Source organism: Oenanthe melanoleuca, chromosome 17 (genome assembly GCF_029582105.1).
Source record: "Oenanthe melanoleuca isolate GR-GAL-2019-014 chromosome 17, OMel1.0, whole genome shotgun sequence".
Taxonomy (NCBI): domain Eukaryota; kingdom Metazoa; phylum Chordata; class Aves; order Passeriformes; family Muscicapidae; genus Oenanthe; species Oenanthe melanoleuca.
In genome coordinates, this window is record NC_079350.1 from 726,680 (window position 1) to 748,545 (window position 21,866).

General features: G+C 50.4%; 1 protein-coding gene across 5 annotated transcripts in view; it reads right to left on the minus strand.

Moving 5' to 3' along the window:
• Positions 1-3,676: 3,676 nt before the first annotated feature.
• MVB12B (multivesicular body subunit 12B) overlaps positions 3,677-21,866 on the minus strand; it is a 57,959-nt gene continuing 39,769 nt past the window's right edge. For all 5 annotated transcript variants that reach the window (XM_056505024.1, XM_056505022.1, XM_056505025.1 and 2 more), the window contains 3 exons: positions 14,134-14,189; positions 12,822-12,881; positions 3,677-8,421 (listed from right to left, as the gene is read on the minus strand). In XM_056505024.1, coding sequence (XP_056360999.1) covers positions 8,329-8,421; positions 12,822-12,881; positions 14,134-14,189 — 209 coding nt within the window. In that variant the 3' untranslated portion in view covers positions 3,677-8,328. The remainder of the gene's footprint in view (positions 8,422-12,821; positions 12,882-14,133; positions 14,190-21,866) is intronic.

Here is a 21,866-nt window from a genome sequence, read left to right on the forward strand (position 1 = left end):
GTCTCAAGGATAATTAAGTTCCAAAAAGGTTCATATGAGTAGGAATTTGGACAGAAAAAGGAATTTAGAGTTAGAACAGGGAAAACTCTTGCATTAAGGGCTTTGAGTATTGACTGGCTTCTGCCACCCATGGCAGGTCATTGCTGGGGACTGTGGGAACAGGGTCTGTGCTGCTGGGAAAAGCACAGTCTTTGTGCAACCCAGAGAACAATCAGCCACAGGAAGCCACCCAGAGCTCGTGAAAGTGATCCTCACATATCCCCAGGTTTGTTCTCCTTGAGTTTTGCCAGCCCTTGGCCCAGCCCTTGGACATGACAGCTTTTCCCTGAGCTCGTTTGTCACTGCAGGATGGTCACCAGCACCAGCAGCACCATCTCTGGCCCAGGGCTATCCTGGCCACTTCCTGGGCTCCTGCTTTCCTGATACTTCAGCAGCTTTGGAGTCACCCTCCCAGCAAACCCAAAGAACCCAAATCCCAGCCATGCCCGTGGGAACATCAGCCATGCTCCCTGGGGAAGGCAGAGCCCGGGAAGGAGCCACTCCTGGCACTGCTCAGGCTCAGCCTCACCTCCCTTCCCAAAGTGCATTTGGCAAAGATTGATGGAGACTCACCAACCTCCCAGGCCCCACCTGCTTCCCCTCCAGGAAGCTTTCTTAACATCCAGTGTGAATTTTCCTTATTCCCATTCAAAGCCCTGTTTTGCTGCTCCTGTGATAGTGGGGTGCCTGGGCTCTGCTGGCTGGGAGCAGAGCTCTCCTTCACCCCTACAGCTCAGGGAGCTCCAGCACAGCCTCCAACACATGAGCTGCTGGGAAGATTGTGAAATAAATCCTGGCAGAGCAGCTGGATGAATACTCAGTCCAATTTAAGATAGAACACTCACAGGTCCATCTACAAAGTGGTCTCACTTGGGGCATTCTTGCAGCTTTTGCTTTAATCGAGTAAAATTCTAGAGGTCAAATTTCAGCCCCAGCAGAAGGATGTCACCAGATTTCCAGCATTTCTGGTGGAAAAACCCCAGACTAGAGCCCGTTTGTGCTGAGAATTGCATGATGTTCATTCAGGCTTTTTCTCCTTGACGTGTTGCCCATTTTATTAACTTCTGCTTTGCCTTAAAAAGAGGCATCTACCACTTTGCTTCCCTAAAGAAGCTCATGTTATAATTCAAGTGTCAGGACAGATTAAGTTAAATGTGCTGTGTGATTCCCAAAGGAAAACAAACTTCCAAACATCCTCTGTTTGCCTTGTTCCATGTCATGGATTGCATTAGAGCCGAACATGTAATTCTGTCGCCTAATGTGTTAAAGTTGGCAGGAATTTTACTCTCTGTGCAAGGTGAGAAATTACTGAGCTAACAAAACATTTAGTTTCCCCCTCCTTGCGTTCCTTCTTTATGAGATTCTGAATGTGACATTTTCACAAAAAATCCCTACACTTATTTGTGAAAAATGTATATTAAAACCAAAACACATCAAATGGAAAGAAATCACAGATGGTTTTATTCACAAGCAGCAGAATTAATGGCCTTCCCTACTCTTTATAAATATTGGAAGCAGATGAGTTCATTACTATTTCACTCTAATAAAGAAAACCTGCTTGATTTTGACAAGACATCTACTTATCTAGTGTTTCTACTGAATAATAAATCTATTTTCTTTGAAAAACAAAAGTTATCAATAAACAAAAATCTGCCTGGAAAACTTGCCAATCAAAAAAACCCCCAAACATCTTCATTTCTGATAGTGCTGAAATGGAATTTGAGGGATTTTGGAAATGTCACTAATTTTCAGAATAGAAAGTTTTGAAATGTTTACTTTGTGGTTGTCTTAAATTTTTACATCTTTCAACATAGCAAGCAGAAAAGTGAAAACATCTGAAAAGGCTTTTGAAAAGAAAAGAGTCAGCACAAGCTGGATGAAGCTGTGGGCTCCTTTATCTTCCAGCAATCCGCACACATGGCGTGGAGTTTATGAGGGTTTTTTTAACCCGGCATTCAAACACTTCCCAGTTCACAATCCCGGCTCCGTCGCTTTGCCAGAGCTTCAAAGTGCTCTTGGCAGCTTTTCCTGCACTAGGATAAAACATCTTACCCAGGGGAAGCAAAAGCTGAGTCATTTTTAACCCCAAACAACATTCACTGATGTGGTCATCTTGTTAGTCATGGAAATCCCATGTTAGCTCTGTTTGTGCTTCTTTCAACACTTATTAACCAAGGAGTGAGGAGGTTTTATTTTAAACTGCAGAAGATGTTTATCCTCCCCAGGGCCATGACAATCAGTTACATGGCTTATCCATCATTCCAGAGAAAGGAAAGGATTTTGAGAAACTCCCCAGGCAAGTTAATTTTTAAAGCTGTAGGAGGGAGAGGAAAAAAAGAAAACAAAACAGCACCAAAGCCAGCGGCACACAAAGCCCAAAAGAAGGCTCTGATGACACAGGGGCTGTGCCAGCCCCTGCTGCTCCCCTCGGGCTGGGAGATTTCCTTGGGGTAGGGATGGCCACAGGACACCTCTCCAGAGAGAAAGGGCTGCTCCCACGTCTCAAAGCACCCAGCAGAGCAGAATTGGAGATTCTCCCTAGAGACCAAACTCGGGGAATGATGGATGTAAGGCAGCTCCAGTGCCAGCCCAGGGCGGGGGGATGAGGCTGTCCTGGCCAGGCTGGGAGCCCAGCTGTGTCCCAGGCTGTGCTGTGCCATGTCCCAGGCTGTGTGTGCCTCAGGCTGTGCTGTGTGTACCCCAGGCTGTGCTGTGTGTGCCCCAGGCTGTGCTGTGTCCCAGGCTGTGTGTGCCTCAGGCTGTGCTGTGTGTGTCCCAGGCTGTGCTGTGTGTGTCCCAGGCTGTGCTGTGCCATGTCCCAGGCTGTGCTGTGTGTGTCCCAGGCTGTGCTGTGCCACACCAGGGGCAGCAGGGCACACACAGCCCCAGCAGTACAGCCCTGGGAGCCGTGGGCTGGCACAGGACAGGCCCACTCTGGTTTATGTCCTCCCCACTGCACCTCCTCCCTGCCAGGACATTCCATCAGGTGCTGGTGACAGCTCCCACGGCAGCCACAGGATCCTGCTTTGGAGTTTTTGTGCAGCAAGTGGTACTGCTTTCAAAAGGTTACAAAAACATGTGCCTGAAGAGAATGTCGGGAACTTGGGTATTAATCTCCCTTAATTCAAAGAGCACTCAAAATAAGCGAGACAGAAATACTGTCTGGGGTGAGAAGATGCCAGAGGTCAGATTGTGCACCACTAGCTTGGGTCAAGTTCAGAAGAATAATAATTTAGCACAAAGAAAAACAGTTTTCAGTGTAGTGCAGCATTATCCTCCCCCTGGCTGAGCAGCCCATTCCCCTTGGGGCTGCTGCCCCAGCCATGCAGGTGCCTGCACTGCTGCCAGGGTGGCCACGGGCTGGGCCCAGGTGGCCACTGCAGCCCCCAGGCTGTCAGCACAAGCACTGTGCTGGGCACTGCTCCTGCCAGGCTTCAGCCAACCCTGCCCTATAAAACACAGCATTTGAGTTTGGTTTGATTTTGCAGCATACCTGTAGAGAAAGAGGTTTTGGACACAAAAGCCCACAGAATAAGAGCATGTTCCCTACAGGGGATCGTGTTGCCACATCCGTAGTTCAACCTTCTGATCCAGGTAGTTGTTTCAGTCAGAAAATTAAAACACAAAGCACACAGAATTATCTGATTAAAACAAGTTTCATTTAACAAATTATATTAAGAATACAGACTGAGTTATCACACAATGAAACTTCCCTTTGTAAAATACAGGAGGGTCATCTAAAATAAATATAAAACATAGTAACATTCATAAGATTAATGCACAGTAAAATCACTTTCAGTAACCCAACCATCTTAGAAAACCACTTTGCAACTACATAAAAGGTTTCTCTCTGCCATTTGTAGGATGACATTTAAATCTGTTGCTGTCAGGAAACAATTTCACAACAAACAAGCGGAATATCCCAAGTGTTTGGTTTCCCTGTGGTGGATGAGCTGGGCAGCACCTCAGTGAGCTGGTGGTGAGCAGAGGAGCAGGTGTGCCTGCTGCTGTCCCACAGCCTGGGGACAAGGCTGGGGTGACGCTCACAGCACCCAGGCTGGGGGGACCCTCACAGCACCCAGGCTGGGGTGACCCTGACCAGCACCCAGGCTGGGGGGACCCTCACAGCACCCAGGCTGGGTGACCCTCAGCCTGTCCTGCTGCTGGGGGATCCCCAGGCTGTTCAAGGCTCCAAGGCTGAGGTAATTGTTTGCATGCACTGAGCTTTGGGAGGAGCAGCAGCAGCTCTGGAGCTGCCATGGCAGAGCAGCTGTGGGCACACCTGGGGGACACAGCCAGCATCACCTGGGGAGCAGGGGGAGGTGAAGGCCAAGGGGGGACCAGCCAGCTCCATCCCATCTCCCCTCCTCCAGGAGATTTCAAAGAGGGGGTGCCAAGGCCCGTGAGGCATGCCCTTGCCACAGGCACCTACCTGGCACGTGCAGTGCCCACCAGGGGAATTCTTCAGGCTGGGCAGCAGCTGGGGTCAGTCTGGAGAGCTCAGGACACTGAGGGGCACAGGTGGGTGTGAAACCAAACAAGCCCAATGTTACAGACTCCAACAACCTCCCAGTGCACAGGAACTCCCAGGAAACCTCCAACAAACACCGTGGGGACACGCAGGGACAGTCACAGGAACAGTCTGACACAGTTTACCCTATGGAACTACAGAAATGAGGTGCTCCTACAAGGGAGGACACCTGCTACAACTATTCACACTTGAATTTTATCACAAAGTTCACACTCTACATCACTTTCTGGACTAACTTCTTGCCTTTCCATGACCAACACAGCAGACAGCACAGCCTGGCCTGGGTGGCCACGAGTGACCTTGGCACATGACCAGCTTCTTGCCATGAGGAACGCAGGAGGCAGCGTGTCACTATGAACTCACATCAGAAGGCATATTTTACAGTAAGCAAACCCCTCACTGCTGCTTTTCTGTCTCTGTTGCAGATGTATAATAATTTGGCAAACTAACTTCTCCATCAGCCACAAGATTAAACTACCCAGAGACCAGTTTTGTTCTACAAATTCAGGCAAGGTAGCCAAGAACAGCTGGTAAAGCTCTGCAAATTCACTTCTGTTGCTTTCCACTGACTCCTCCCCTCCCCTTATGCTCCAGAAGGCTTCTGCACAGCCAGACAACATCCACACCAGACTCCCTGAACATTTACTGCCTGAGCCAATTCTTCCATGTCTCGTCATGTCTTGTCACATCTTGGTCAGGGAGGAAGATGCAGAGATGCTGGCACTGGCCATGCACATGCCAGCACTGTAAGGATGCAAGGACCAGCCTTGCAACGAGCTGCCATGAGTACAAAAGTTATGGAACAGCCAATAAAAGCTTCCTGTGGAAATGCTGACCTGACACCCCTGGTCTCAGGAATTCAGCAGTGCAATAAAAAAAGCTTCCTCTGATCAGTGGGCTGAGAAGTTGACATAGCCAACCACCCTGCACTGTGTCTCACTGTGCTTTCCACCACTGGCTCTGAACCTCTCCCTTTTGGAATCATCTAGTTTTCCAGCCTGTGGTTAGCAGGGCTGAGAGCTCAGCTGGCTCTCAGCAGGTGCAGCTTTTTGTTCAAAACACCTTCATTGTGTCTGCCCCACAGGAACTGCATCTGTCCTTTGTGCATTTGGAACAGGCTGTCCCTGCACGGTGCAGGACCACTGCATGGAGAGCAAACTCATCTCTCAAGGTTTGCAGGTGAGTCCTGAAGCAGCTTTGCTGGCCCAGTGTTAGAGAGGGAGAAGTAAGTATACAAATATATCCTGAAGATGTGTATACAAATATATCCTGTCCCAGCCATGTATCCTGCCAGTGTTTCAAGTATCCAGTGTTTCCTGCAGGGCACTGCACAGCAAGCTGAGCTCCTCACCTCTGAGAAGGCTGAGCAAACCTCGCAGAGGGTGTAAATATTAAAGCACTGATTTTCTCTTACATGAGGGGCTCGAAGCTCTGCACCCATTTCCCCAGACACAGCCAGAGAGTGTGGCACTGAGCCTGGGACTTGCTGGCTCTCAGAATCTGCTCCTGCTGAGCCCCATCCAATGTGCAGGCAACCCTGCCCTTATGGGAAGGGTGGCTCGAGCAGGGGGCTCCAGCAGGGCTCCTGGCAGCTGTCTGTCCCTGTCCCAGTGTCAGGCACTGCCCCTGGAGCTCTGCAGACTGTGCTGTGCCCTGTGCCAGTCTGCAGCCCTGGCTGCTCCGCCACGAGCAGGGAAGGTCAGCTCTCACCCCAAAGCCACTGCTGCAGATGGCTCCTGCCTACCTGCCGTGGCCACTGAGCCACAGGAGAAGCTATAAATGGATGTCACAGAAAACTACAGAACAAATTACAAGCAGAAAAATAGAAAGGCAAAAGATGGATGACATGGGCACAGCGCTACGGCACAGAGTGGATTTGAACTTGAAGTGAACCTGAGCCGAATGACCAAGCTGCCATGGTATGTTCATTTGTCGGTGTCGGCATCATCAATCTGCCCTTTGTGAAGCCTGGCAGTGAGCTCTGGCTTTTCTTTACTGCAGGATAAATAACAACTAAAAATGGTGGTGCAAGCTCCAAGTGAACGAGCAGTTCCAGGGGGTCACCCAAGGGCTCCAGAGCTGGTGCACAGCTTTAACTCTTTTGTCCAAAAACAACACACATGCAACCAAATTGGCCTCTGCTCTCCAACCCTTCTACAGAGGCAGCTCCAGAAAATTATTTACCTGATTGGAAGAAACTGAAGCAAAGATCTGGACTCAGTTTGTCCCGAATGTCACGGTATTTTGTGCTCTTTATCCCAGCAGTACACTATGGTGCCTTAAAACCAGAAATGAATCTTTGGACAAGAATTAGTTTACTTATGTACAAATAAAAAATATTAGCTGACAGTACAAAAACTGCTGTTAGTTACCACTCTGTGCAAATAGAAAATGCCAGATCAATCCAAGGGAGTGCAAAGTGGGCTGGGGCACATGTACAACCCAGGCTGCGAGCAACAACACTGTTACTGTTACCATAGCAATTTTCATTTCAATGGAGTCAGGGAATCAGTATTTTACAATATAAAAAACTGTACGTTTTAACTCTCACTCCAAAACTGCCATTTCGCTGCCATGATGTATCTTTGTTCTACAGCAGAGACTTGAAAGAGCAGCAGAGTCAGATGGGCACTTGAAAATAACTTATTACAGCAATGGACTTCTCCAAGACATGCGTTGGGCTAGGGAGCCAGCCCAGTCAGGAATCACAGGCAGGCAGAGGTCAGGGTTTCCTGAACCCCACGCTCATCCTGTGCCATGTCAGTGTTCAGTGCTTCCCCATGAATGCCAGGAAACAGGCACATCTCTCTTGTTTTAGCAGCGAGCGGGGAACATGTTAGAGAAGAGTCTCAGTGATGGGCAGGTGATGGATCCCAAGTGTCAGCAGGTCCACAGGCAGCTTGGCTGGGGTCAGGGGGGCCTGGCTGCCCCAGCCCACAGCAAATCCAGTGACCACAGCGGATCTGAGACTGATGCCAGCCACAGCGGGACTTCTGTGCCCAGACCTTGGCAGAGGGACTGGCATTCACTGCAGCCGAGTTCTGCACAGGACTGAGTGCCACAGGAGCCTCCTGCTGCAGGGTGTGGAGAGCCAAGCAGCTGCAGGCAGCTGGTGTGGCAGTGCCCAGGGCAGCTGGAGTGGCATGCCAGCCGTGCCTTGCACTGCTCCTCTCAGGGCTCAGCAGTGTCCGTGAGCTCCCGGCTGTTTGTGCAGCTCTGCACGCTGTGACTGTCCTGCAGCAGGGAAACCAGTGGGGATGAGGGGCTGCTCAGGCTCCCAGTGCTGTACTCACGTGGGAGGGGAGGGGGAGGCTGTGCAGGGGTTGTGGTGTGTGCAGGGGTGGTGCAGCGCAGGGCTGGGGGGACACAGCCGAGCCCGGGGATGGCTCTGTGGTGGATGTTCCAAGGATGGTTCTGTGGTGATGTTCCATGGTGGATGGTTCTGTGGTGGATGGTTCATGGTGGATGTTCCATGGTGGATGCTCCGTGATGGATGTTCCATGGTGGATGTTACATGGTGGATGGTTCATGGATGGTTCGGTGGTGGATGTTCCATAGTGGATGTTCCATGGTGGGTGTTCCGTGGTGGATGGTCCATGGATGGTTCAGTGGTGGATGCTCCGTGGTGGATGGTCCATGGATGGTTCGGTGGTGGATGTTCCACGGTGGATGGTTCCATGGACGGTTCTGTGGCCGTGTCCCCGTGTCCCAGTCCTGCTCAGCAGTGCACACACACACACACGCTCCAGCCGTGCCCCTCAGGACGGCGGCACTGGCACGGGCGGGCAGCGGGTGGGGCTGGGCGGCAGGCGGGCGGCCGCGCTCTGCTCCGTCCGGAAGCTGTAGTCGTACTGTGGGGCAAAGGAGAGAGATTAAACCTGCAGCACTGACCCACTCAGCACTGCCCGTGCTGGGCTGGGACAGCACCAACACCACAACAATGAGAGACAACAGCTGGCCCAGCAGGGCCATGAACCTGCTGGTAACACCTGACCCCACAGCAGTGACCTCCTCAGGTGGGCTCACCCCCTCCCCAAAACCCAGCATCAACACAAACACGACCACACTCATCCTGCCCATAAACCAGCTAGGCAGAAACATTCCCCCTGGCAGGTTTACACAAGCCACTACCATGAGAATTAACATTTTTGGTTGGCAAGAGAGCGAAATTCCCTATTAAACACATCCCTGTGTCCCACGATGTCCCTGCAGACAAGGGACAGCCCTGCAATCAAGGGCACCCCTCGAAGTGCTCTGTAGCAGTGCTCGGTAGTGGTACACAGTAACAGTGCTCAGTAGCAGTGATCGGTAGCAGTGATCAGTAGCAGTACACGGTAGCGGTACACGGTAGCAGTGCCATCTCGTGGCACGCTGACAGCAGCACCCTGCCCCTCTGTGGCCACCCTGCCGGTCTCTGGGCACCCTGCCCGTCTGCGGCCACCCCGGGACCGCCAGGGGCAGGCGCGGCTTTCCCGGGACAGGCGGGAGGTGAAAGCAGCACCCCATGTCGGGGTTCGCGGGGTGGGAGCTGCCCAGGACCCGACACAGCCGGTGACACAGCCCGGGCACAGGCTGTCCCTGTGCACCGCCCAGGGCTGCGTCTGGGCTCCTGCAATGTCTCACACACACACACACACAGATACACACACAGAGACACAGAGACACACAGACACAGATACACACACAGATACACACACAGAGACACACACACACACAGACACATACACGGACACACACACACAGAGACACAGACACTCACACACAGAGACACACAGAGACACACACACACAGACACACACAGAGAGACACAGACAGACACAGACACACACACACAGACACGCACAGAGACACACACACACAGAGACAGACAGACACAGACACACACAGATACACACAGACACACACAGACACACACAAACACAGACACACACACAGAGACACACACACACAGAGACAGACAGACACAGACACACACACACACACACAGAGACAGACAGACACAGACACACACAGATACACACAGACACACACAGACACACACAGAGACACAGAGACACACACACAGACACACACAGCCCTGTGTGCTCCCCACAGCCGGGCTGCGCTGGACGGGCTACCAGCCAGGGGCCGGCAGGGGGCGCCGCGGCTCCGTGCCGTGCCGAGCCGGGCCGGGCCGGGCGGGAACGGGGCACCCGGAGAGCGGGGCGGGACCGGGGCTGAACTGGGGCTGAATCGGGCTGAACGGGGCTGAACCAGGGTTGTACCGGGGCTTGTACCGGGCTGAACTGGAGCTGAACCAGGCTGAACCGGGGCTGTGCCAGAGCCTGTACCGGGCAGAACCGGGCTGTACCCAGGGCTATACCCGGGGCTGTACCCATGGCTATACCAGGGCTATACCCGGGGCTGTATCAGGGCTATATCCAGGCTGTACCCAAGGCTATACCAGGGCTATATCCAGGCTGTACCCATGGTTATACCAGGGCTATACCCGGGGCTGTACCCAGGGCTATACCCGGGGCTTTACCCAGAGCTTTACCCGGGTGTACCCAGAGCGGTACCCGGGGCTACCCATGGTTATACCAGGGCTATACCCGGGGCTGTACCCAGGGCTATATCCAGGCTGTACCCATGGCTATACCAGGGCTACACCTGGGGCTGTACCAGGGCTATACCCAGGCTGTACCCAGAGCTGTACCTGGACTGTACCCAGGGCTCAAACAGAGCTTTTTCTCCCCACGGCCGCACCTCCTGTCGCGATGCTGCAGCCGCCAGCACTCGCAATAAGGCCTCATTTTTCAACACCCAAACGCATAAAGATGTCAGCTCAAACTGTTTACTAATTAACACTTAAAAAGACACAAATTAGATATGCGTGGCTAAGAGCAATTATAATCAAGACGAATCTCTCCAGTCATTGGGGAACTGAGGAAACTCCTAATTGCTGGAACCAATGTTTTAAAATCTGAAATCATGCCAGTTAGCAAATATGTTCATTTAAAGAACATTTCATGTGACTGCACTCAGGAGAATTGACTACAAACATGCAAACAAGGAAAAATATTTCTGTGTAAAATTAAAATTTTAAGCTGTTGTAGATTTACAACTTCTTCATTAAATATATTTGCAAAGAGCAGCCCATGAAAACTTGTAGCAATTTAGTGGTTAAATGAACTGCCTTCCTGATCAGTTTAGAAGGAATGATGAATATTGGATGCTCCCTTTACTAATTAGACTCTCTCTAGACTTTCACACCATACAAAGCACAAATGAAGACAGGGTGCACCCTGCCAATGGCCAGAGCACTGCCCTGGCTGCCACAGCACCCACACAGAGCTGTGAGCAGTGACAGTGCCAGCACCTCTGCTACCCCTGCCCCTGTGCCTGCTCAGTGACTGCACCCCACCCAGGACAGGCAGCGACAAACCCCAGAGCCCTGCAGAGAGCTGCCAGCAGCACTGTCTGTCCTGCACCCTCCTCTCTGTCCTAATGCACCAAACTCACCATGAAGTGATGGCATGTGCACCTACACCTGCACTTCACCACCTCTTCACAGCCCAGCTCTCTGTGCACCTCCTGGGCACAGCTGTGCCATCCTGGGGCAACGAGAGCAGCTCAGGTGCCCTCCAGGATTTCACCTATTTCCATCATTTTCCTGACAGGGTAGAGTCCTGAAATTCAGCTGCCTTCAGCTTGGAGGATGGGTGCATACATCAGCAAATGCGGTGACAGAGAACAGTAATTCTTGGAATTCTTTGGGAATATTTTTTGCAAGGCATCTTGCTCCAGGGAGAATGTTCTGGCTGCTCTGGATATCCAGAAGATTTGCTATAATGGTGCTATTGCTTGCAAGGGAAATAAAGCCATGCCGAAATTCACAATATTTATATGTGTAGCTGTCTATGTGCAGACAAGATGCTTCATCAAGGAATATGGGCTGCATAATCATACTTTTCATTACACTGGAAAGCACACAGCCTGCTACAGAGCAGGAGCTGGAGAAGCAGGCAGGTATTGGCCTCTCCTCCCTGACCCACACAAATGGATCCAGTGCTGGTGTCCCCACACCCCACAGGCCTGGAGGGGACAAGCAGGGCTGTGCAGCCCAGCCCTCTCCAGGCAGCCCCCCAGTGCCAGGCCTCTCCCACACCAGGCAACACAGAGACATGCAGCAGCAAATTCAGCACCACGTGGATCCCCCCAAAGGGACCATCTGCTCCCTGGCCAGCTCAGGGTAAGAGCAGGAGAGCAGAGAGGCAAGTGGAAGGGCCACCAGCCCTGGGCAGCCCTGCTCCCAGGGTCCCTCCTGACAGACACAGGCAGCCCCAAACAGACATGGCACTTGTGCAACCTGGCAGTCTGCAGTGCCACAGGCAGTGGGGGATCTGTCAGGCAGCACCTTCAGATCCCCACTGATGGATCTGAAGATGGGACTTCCAGTCCCATGTGGTGCCTGCAAAAGCCCTGGCAACTGGGCCTGACTATCCTGTACTCAGACAAAACTTTCAGGTAGAAGAGGGTGAATTCAGGCAACTGGACTCAACTGGAATAAAAAAGTGGAGAAGCCCTGAGGAATCTGGCAGCTTTGTGATGTATCCTCCTACTGTCCCTTGAACCCAGCTAGATAGGATGAGACCTTTGTGACCAATGGTGCCTGAAGAAGCATGTGCTGCTGAGACAAGTTTCCTCCTAGTCTGAGACTTCAGATGTGAGGTGACCTTTGCAGAGCAGGCAGCTCCTCATCACCGTGCCACAGATGTCACACGTGTACAGAACACTCCCTCAGAACCACCCATGGCCTGGTGGCTGCCTCCTCCCTGTGCTCTTCAAACACTCCCTCCCACTGAACTGCAGCCCAGTTCTCCCAGCAATAACTTCCCAGCATCAGCAAAGAAAAACTGCTGAAGGTGTTTGCCTAACACTGCTGAGTCAAGTCCATTTGCCTCCCTGGCATGCCAGAGGCACCCAGGAGTGTCCTGCCTGTACCGTGCACTGTTAATACAGGAGAAAGAAAGGCTAACCAAGACAGACATCTGAAAATAAACACAAGGCCCCACACTTTGCCATTAAATTCACCACTTGAAGTGTCTTCACTCATCACAGATCATAGAGGGCATTCCCTGACCCTGGGCTTACTGCTTGACTTTATCTGTGACTTGGGAGAGACAGAAAAGTATTTTCCGTAAAGGAAGGGTTCTTAGGAAGAAGTGAACACAGCCCTCATGATTTGCTCAGTGTCTGGCTGGCTACTTACCTCCTTTTCAATTTCTGCAAGGGTTTTGATTGTGATACCCAAGAGATCAACTGGCTGCATCTGGCAAGAAAGAAAGAAAAATGTCAAATTCAGGGTCAGGGAGGGGGTGTGTTTATTTGTCTGTTGTTTTGTTCTGTTTAAAGTCAGCAAACACTCTATCACCAGAGATTTAGAGGCACCATCTGTAAACATGATCCTGTTCCTCATTCCAGCAGGAGTGAAACAGCAGAGGGTAGGCTGAGGCTACCAGCTCCAACACTGCTCTTCCTCAGAGTGAGAGCTGACACTCACCTCTGTGCTGCTCTGCCCAGGGGATCTGCCAGCTCCCACTGCACAGTCTGTAACCCAGGGCTGGATGGCCTCAGCTCGAGGTGTGAGCAGCACCAGCTGCAGGAAGCCCTGACCAAACTGACCATATGGTGGCAATGGTGTCTAAAGGATCTGCAGGGAGGATTAGCACGACCTAATCTCTCTGCATTTGTCCTCACAGCAGGGATTTCAGCTTTCTGGGAATAACTGCCCATAAACAACCCTCTCAGAAAGCAAGGGACGTGAAAAACCCCTGTCAGCAGGAAGAAGAAAGCACAAAAAAAAAGCACCACTGAAAAATCAGACACAGCTGATGGCTCAGTGTTTGCATTAACAGCTTCCTGTAAATTGATTTTTAAAAAGATGCTGCTCTAGGATCAGATGGATTCAGGAACTGTAGTGGGATGCTGAATCTTTGTGCTCTGGATCATCAGCTTTAACAAGCACTGGCCCAGTGACACGCAGAGGTCATTCTGAAGCAGCAGCAGTGTTTCTGTTTGGGTGAAGCAGACACCACCTGGTGCCCTCTCCAGCTTGCCTGAGCCAGGCAGGACCCTGGTGGCAGCTGATGGCACTGGAGTGCCCTGTGCCATCACCACTGCCCTGAACCTCTGCAGTAACAACAGAAAGTAGAAAAGCTGTTGGCACCATGCCATCCTCACAGCAGGTAAATCCAGGAGAACTCCACATCTGCAGCTTTCTTTACAACCTAAGCTAAGAAATTAGAAATGCTTTCAACACCAGGAGTCCCACTGCCATTCCTATTTTTGATGGTAATAAACCTTGAAATCCCAGGACAATTCAGTTTAAGAAGCAATCTGGCAAAAGCCCTTCCCACCTAATGGGCAGCTCTTGTGACATGCAGCCTCAGCCCATCTCAAGCACTGGATATGTATTTGGCCTCACAACAGAACAGAAGAAGGTAATTTGTCCTGATGTTTTGTAATGGCTCTCCATGAAACGATGAATTTCAGACACTGGGAGAACAACAAAGGCAACTCACCCCTTCAGGAGCACAGGCAAACTTCTCCGAAATCATAAAAGGCACTCCATCCATTGCTGAAAGGGACAAGACATCACACATGACATTTCCAGCTGGCTTCTGACATGCAGCCTCACACATTCCCAGTGACAGATCAAGTGTTCACAGCATTGACACTGATTGACTGATTGCTCCCAAACAGCCTTTTGCTCCCTCTAAACTGCCAGTGGTCATAGCTGGGTCAGTCCCTACCAAACCAGGAACCCAATGAATTCTCCTTGCTCCATCCAAATACAATTTCATGGCCTCAATTTTGCATTTTCCAATTCTGCGCAGCTGACAAAGCAGGACAGTATTTGAAATTGGAAGGAGGACACAGCTCTATTTACCACCTCCTCACCAAAGCAGCTCAGCACACTGGTGGTGTCTGAGTAAGAGAACAAGGAGCAGCTGGTTCAGGGCATTGCAGCCCCAAAGCAGTGGACACCACCCCCCCATGTACCAGGCAATTGGGCAGGACGATGACAAACACCTGGGGCCAAGCACCTCCCTGGCCTGGCTGCTGCCAGTGTGAGCTCAGCAGCGAGCAGTGGGGCTCAAACACTTGCAAACCACATCTGAAGGATGTAAACCAGTGGAATATGAAGACAGACGTGGGGACATGACACCACAGGGCACAGCCTCATGTCACACAGCCCAGCTCTTTCTGTAGCACAGCCTCAATGGTACTCAGAGCACTGTTTGCCTTTACAGCATCTTGTATATTCATCCTAGTGCAGTGAGCAGCATTTGTGTCTTGCTATCACCATGTCACAGGAAGCCTCGCACAACAAGGGAGACACTTATTTTTAGAACACGTAACTCAGCAATTTGCACACAAGACTGAAAAGGGCATGTTTCAATACACCCCCTTTATTGCACTTACACCTTAAATACCTGAAGTCTTTAAAGTTCAACTCTGAAAGAAAACTTTGAATTAGAGCAGATTTAAGCCTTGAGAGGCCGTCCAGTGATCCTCAAATAGAGTTTGCTTTCAGAAAGCAACAGCACCCACAAACCCAGTGCTCCTCTGTCTGCTGTTTCTCACTTCTACAGCACCACTGAGTTACCACGTTAGTGATTAAACAAGGGTCACTTAAGAATACTCAGCCTTTTACATTTGCTTTGTCTATTTTGGTTTTAAACCCCCCTGCACAGGAGTAATTTGTTATCAAAGGTGCTGCGAGGCAGCCGCAGTGCAAAGCGAAACAAAAGGAAACAGATGAAAAGCGGCATCACCAAACCCAGGAAGTTTTAAACCTGAAAGACATCTGCACTTGTTATCCGCCAGGAACCCCCTTTGATCAGCCCCACGCCAGCTTTTGTGAAGCAATCTAGAGGCTGAGCTGGGCTGTGCATCCCCCAGCCCCAGCCCAGCCTGGGCTCAGAACCCAGCGCACAGCCGCTGATAAAAGCGGGGTGAGCCAAGGGCTCCGCAGCGCAATTAGCGCTCTCCTAAACAAACGAGCTTCAACAGAGCTGTAATTAAGCAGGCCTGTAATTAAGTATATGCCCTTTATCATAACGATCATGCTTAAAAGTGGCATGATGCATGGAAGTGTGTTATTAGTGCTGCGCTCCCCGGGCGCGGGAGCGCGCGCGGAGCTGCCGTGTCAGCCCAGCACCAGCCTGCTGCTGAAATGCATTAAAGGCACAAAGCACAAAACAAGCTCACTCAGCGTCTCCTCTCACAGCCAGGCACTGCTGGCACCACGCTTTAAATACCACCAGCTCTGGAAAGTACAGGAACCAGTCCCTGGGTGTCACTGCTGGTGCCTGCCCAGCAGCAGGAGGGCAGCAGCCCTCACCCTCACCCCTGGCTCAGCTGGGCTCCAGGAGCCCCTGGGCCACCCAAGGGGCTGCAGGCAGGCAAGGAGACCCCCAAGACAAGATGCATGGGGAGCAGTGCTCCCCCCTTGTGTCTGCTCCAGGGCTGAGCAATGCTCTGAACAAAGGAGATGCTCTGGGGGAAGGACCCTCTGTGCCCCCACCCCACCTGTGGAGTGCCCTGCTCACAGGTGAGAACCCACAGGTGCTGCTGCCCAAGATGGGCTTTTCCACATCCACCAGGACTTCAAAGGTGAGGCTTCCTGCTCCCAGAGAAGCTCATGGAGACTTCAGTGATCTCCAGGGCCAGGCAGCTCCAGCAGCAACAGGAAAGAGACCACTGCTCCTGCTGCACACTGTGAGGCAGCACACAACTGCTGTTTACAGTAGCAGCTAATGTAATAATAAAGTTAAATGAAACCAGAAGTCTAGGAGGGCATTTTAATTCCATGTCCCTTGTTCTGTAAATAAACAGCAACAGCAGCCACCTCTGATTTCTCCCTTTTTCCATTTTTTTTTTTTTTTCCCCTCTTGCCTTTAAAGCATTCCTGGCAGGCTCTGAAGGGTGACTGCTGTGCTGAGACCCTGCCCTGTGTCACCACCTCCACAGGCAGTGTCACACTCACAGACCAGGCCCTGGCCCTGAGCTGCACTCCCATTTCAGTGTGGCCAAAGGCTACACCAGTCTCCTCCATTCAATCTGTGCCAGGTTTGAGACCAGCAGACAGCAACACCAGGAGATAAAGGAACTGCTTCTGGTGAATGACAAAGCACACTTCTTTCCAAAGGTACTCATGCTCATTCAAATAAAAATGGTGGGCAGGGTGCCAGTTTTATAGCATTACTCATATTGTCATAGGAGCAGCTCATGCACTGACCCACACAGGCTTCAACTTCCTTAAAGGTTAAGACTTTAAAGTATTTCTGAAGACCCATGAAGTGTTTGCACCTTGCAGATTAAAGCCTCCTTGCACAGGTAGACAAAGCTGCTCTTGCCCCTCAAAGCCTCAGTGCCAGAAGGAAGCTGTGAAAGTATTGTCACCCTTCTCTGAGCACTCGAGAGATGCTGCCTCCTGTGCTGCAGACTCCAACTAAATCAGTTGTCAAATTAGTAATTCATCTTTCTTGAATAACTATATTTTTAGCCAAGCTACCAGATTTAAATAATCAGACCTGCCAATGCTACCCTAATTTAAACATGCTGACGAACTTTCACAGGCAGCATCAGCTAACATAATGAGTTTCTGGATGACAAAGAACTTCAGACAGTAGTTCTCTACACTACCCAGCGTAATAAGCACTTGTTCTTTTCTACAATGTGCACATAAAAGAGAAATCTAAATAATAGTTGCTGTAATTATCTTGAAAAATATGTGGTGATTAATGGTGATTATGAAAATCTGTATAATTGTTCGCTAAAGCTCCAAAGATCAGATGCTCTCTTGAAGGAACCATCAGTGAAGAAGTTGGAAATACAAAAGCTCCCAAGTGTGTGAGAGTGGGACCAGGCTGTGCCAGCTCAGCCTTCACCCTCCCCTGACCTCTGCCAGGGGTTCCAGCACGGCCACGTGCATGTGTCATTGTGCTGAAAGCACAAAGTTCAACCTGTTATTTATGCAAATAATTAATTACTCTTGTATCCAACTCACAGTTTGTCATGACACATTAATGACTTGATAGACTTCTATGAACTAGTGAGCACAGGACAGCAGAGCGCTTTTATCGTCATTTAATTTAAAAACGATCCTCTGTGAAATTATCTAGTTGTGAGTGATGGAAGCATAAAGAACAGACTCAGCAAAGCTTCTTTTGGATCATTGCTTTATTAATGGTAACGTCAGGGAAATGAAAAATGCTAACATTGTCATATTTAACTGGAGGGTACAATGAACGGCTGCCTCAGAGGCTGGCAGGCTGTTTGCACTGCAGCGAGCAGGGCTGGGGGTGCACAGCCACTGAGGGGTTACACACCCTGACTGCCAGGGAAATCACAGCTGTCTCTGCACTACATCCTCACCATAAGCTTTTACAGCTTTGGATTTCTTTACTGCTGTTTTTTTATAGCCTTTTACACTTGGATTTTCAATTTCTGATATTAAAAATATTTAAATAAATAAATAAATGAATCCTTTGCAAAACGTTTTCCTGCATGACTGAAAATGAAGAACTGTTAATCCAAAACAACAAAAAATCCAACATTGAGTGTACTGCTGCCACCTTTAAAATTTAAATGACCTTAGATTGTAGAAGCTTTCTCTAATGCTGCAGAACTGTTCCCATTTTCCCCAGACCTGAACACTAACAGAGAAGGATTTGAGCTTTTCAAACCAAACCAGCGCTCCATGATGCTAAGCCTTCTCCTCCTGTATTTCTGTACACAAGATTTAAACAGTAACCTGAACAGCAAATGTGTGTGTGCTTTGTGCTACACTGCACCAAGGCCCAGATGGAGCCACACCAAATCAGCAATGGCAAACCCTCAGGGCTAAAGCCAAAAGCAACCCTTCCTGCCATGCCTGCTGCAACAGGGAACCTGCAGCTGCCCCAGCTGTGCTCCCCAGCTGCAGATACCAACCCCAACAGGCACACAGCTTCTTTGTGGCATACAAGGTGCAGAGGTGTGGGCAGGGGCACAGGGCTCAGCTCTGCCTGCCCAAGGGAGAGCCCCAGAGCACTCCATGTGTCCCCAGGGCTGTCGTGGGGCACAGCCAGCTGGCAATGCCCAGCTATGCCCTGTGCCCAAGCATCCTGGCCAGGCAGCAGCACCAAACCACCCAGTGCCTGCTGCAGTGAGTGGGAGAGCAGGGGCCTCCTGGCTGGGGAGGGAACCTCTGCTCTGGGAAAGGTTTACAGCTTTCCTGTTCATCTTGAAATGACTTTGATTAAAAAACCAGACCCGGACTAAGTTTTCATTTTTGCTAATTTGATTGTCAGCCTTGATTTTCTCAGTTTCCTGCATAGCTCATGACATGGCACAATTAGTTCTTTACTGCTAAGATCAAGCCACGAAAACACTTGAAAAAGTACCCCTGGATTTGATTATTCTCTTTTTTAAATAAAGTGAAGGTTAAGTACTGCATGGTGATGCCTAAGGAGCACCTCAGCACTGTGACTCCATCAGCACCAGAGAACATGGAGAGACTTCAAACAAGCTCTTCAAATTGCAAGTGTTTAGGAGCTCTTGATTTTATTATTTTTTAATAAAATGTCCCCTTTGAAGTCTCTGCACCACACTAAACTTCAAAGATCACACCTTAGCATGTGCTGTTTCCAAGCCACAACCCTTAATTAATTAGAGCAGAGCAGATACAAACCAGGGCACTGGTGTGGGGCTGAGGCAGAGCTGGGACAGGGCTCAGGGACGGGGAGGTGAAGGAAAGGCAAAGGCAAAGGCATAGACAAAGGCAGAGGCAGGTTCTCCTCCAGTGTCTGCTCAGGGCTGTGTGCTGAAGAGAAAGCCAGATGCTTTTCCACTGCCTTCAGCCCTGCTGTAATGACAGGCTCCTTGGAAGCCATTAAACATGTCCTGTCTGTCTGTCTGCCCGGCCAGGCAGTGCAGGCTGCTGCAGCAGAGATGCAAAAAGCATCTTGAGCAGCCCCACAATGGCTGCACTGTTCCCTGGCCCACAGCTGTGAATTCCTGCTGCTTGATGAGAGAAACATCCACACGCTTCCAGTGCTGCAGGGCAGGATCAGGGGTACTAAATCCACCCCTGCACATTGTCTCAGTGCCTGGCCCCTAAAGCTTTTTCCTTAGCTTGAGCCATCCATGGTGTGAGGTGGGATTTGTTTCCACTGTGCCAGGGCTAGGCTGCCCAGACTCTCTGGACAGCAGCCAGGTCACTGGCCAGGGGCAGATGCTCACACCTGCAGTGACACTGTGATCCTGCTGCACCCTGCAGCTGTGCCCTGAGTGACCAACATCTGTCCCACAGCACTGCAAGGGGGACAATGGTACACGGCCCTCCCTGAACATGTTTTAGTTTAAGGGACTCAAGTTATTTTTAACACACTGCAGCTCTGTGTTTCCAATAAAAGCAGGAGAAAGAAGCTAGAGCAGCTGCCCTGACAACACCGAGCTCTCCATTCTATAAGATGTTAAGGGAAGAAACTCCTCATGAGCATGGCTAGGAAGGATGGGGGTATACCCATCTTCTGCCCTGGAGCTCCCTGAGGCACAGAACGTGCTCCCACCATCCCATGGAGCATTCACCCAGCCAGAGGAGCCCCCACACAGACCCAAAGCCAAGGCCTTCAGTGCTGGAGAGGATGGCACAGGGCAGGTGCCCTCCTCCTGCCACCAGCCAGGCACAGAGCCACAGCCCTGCCCAGCCAGCAGCTCCTCTGCAGGAGGAGATGCACTGTGCCACGCAGGATCCACATCTTCTAATGGGATTTCATTTTTTAAGTGCTCAAAATCATTACTGGAGCCACATATTTCTATCAGGTAAATTTCATTTGCATATGCAAATGATATCTAAATACACTGCACCATTAATATGATCAGTAATTACATAATAATAGTCACCAATCTCCACACACATCAAACTTACAGTTTTGTAGCTATTAAGGAAACTCTGCTTTGTAATTAAGATAATCCTCACTTCCAGATGCTAATTAACTATATAATAATTAGCTTCTTTTGCTAATGCAAATTAAGTATTTTCATCCTTATTGGTAAAAGAGTTGCTTATCACTTAAAAAAGAGACAACCTATAAATAATCCCTCCTCCTCCCTAAAGGTGAAAAGGTAACTCCATTTTTATCAGTCTCATTTGTGAATGTAAATTAGCCCTGATTAATCAAATCACAGATTAATGTGACCATCCTGCAGCAGGGCCAGTGCCTGGCGTGGCCCTCAGCCCTCAGAGGGTGAGGTTTGCTCGTGGCCACAGCAGCCCCTGGCTCCTTTCCTCTGCTGCTGGCACTGCAGAGCTCTGTGACCCAGCATGGTGGGGACAGGCCACAGCTCCAACAGGGACCCCTGTGCCACTGCCCTGTGCCACTTCCCTGTGCCACCAGCCTGTGCCAGAGCACCCAGAGCTTCCCCAGCACAGTGGGAACGGGCCAGCAGCTCCAACAGGGACCCCTGTGCCACCAGCCTGTGCCACTGCCCTGTGCCACCCAGCCAGGTCCAGAGCACCCAGAGCTGGTGCCACAAGCCCTGGGCTGGTGGCAATGGTGGCAGTGGTGGCACAGGAGCCCTGGGCTGGTGGCAGCAGTGCAGCTGCAGTGGCAGCACTGCCAGCCCATCGGCCTTGGCGCAGCGCATTCATCATCTGCTAAACCAATCCACCCACTCTGCAGCACCATTTGTCATTAATTATGCTAATCAGCACACCATTACTCTCTGATGACACCACAGCACTTATTAGCCAGTTATGGTTTTTCAAAAGCACAGCTCATTGTGTATGTGAGTGCTGCGCCTGCATTAGCCTACAGGGAAGAAATGTCCAATTATGAAAAGAAGAAATTTGCTATTATCTCCCTCTAACAAACCAATTTAGTAATTATAAAAGTCTCTGAACTCAGAAGGATTTGTTAAGAAAAGCTGAGTGATGAAACCAGAGAATTTTCTTTGCAATAACTTTCTGAGTTGGAATTGAAGTGACAAGAGAGAATGAGCAGTTTTTATTATACTAATTACAACTCTTGCATCTTCACTTTAGATGATCAAAAAGCAGAATTTATCTAAACACAGGCCCGTATTTGGCTCCTCCCTTAACTCATCTGATTTGTTTATTTTAACAGACATGCAGCCAAATATGCACAACGTGTCACAGACCCTGAGACAGGCTGGCCAGTTCCCAAGGCACAGCTCTGCAGCGTGGAGGGGATGGTGCAGCAGCCACCCATGCAAAGCCAGCCCTGCAAAGCACCCAGGCAAA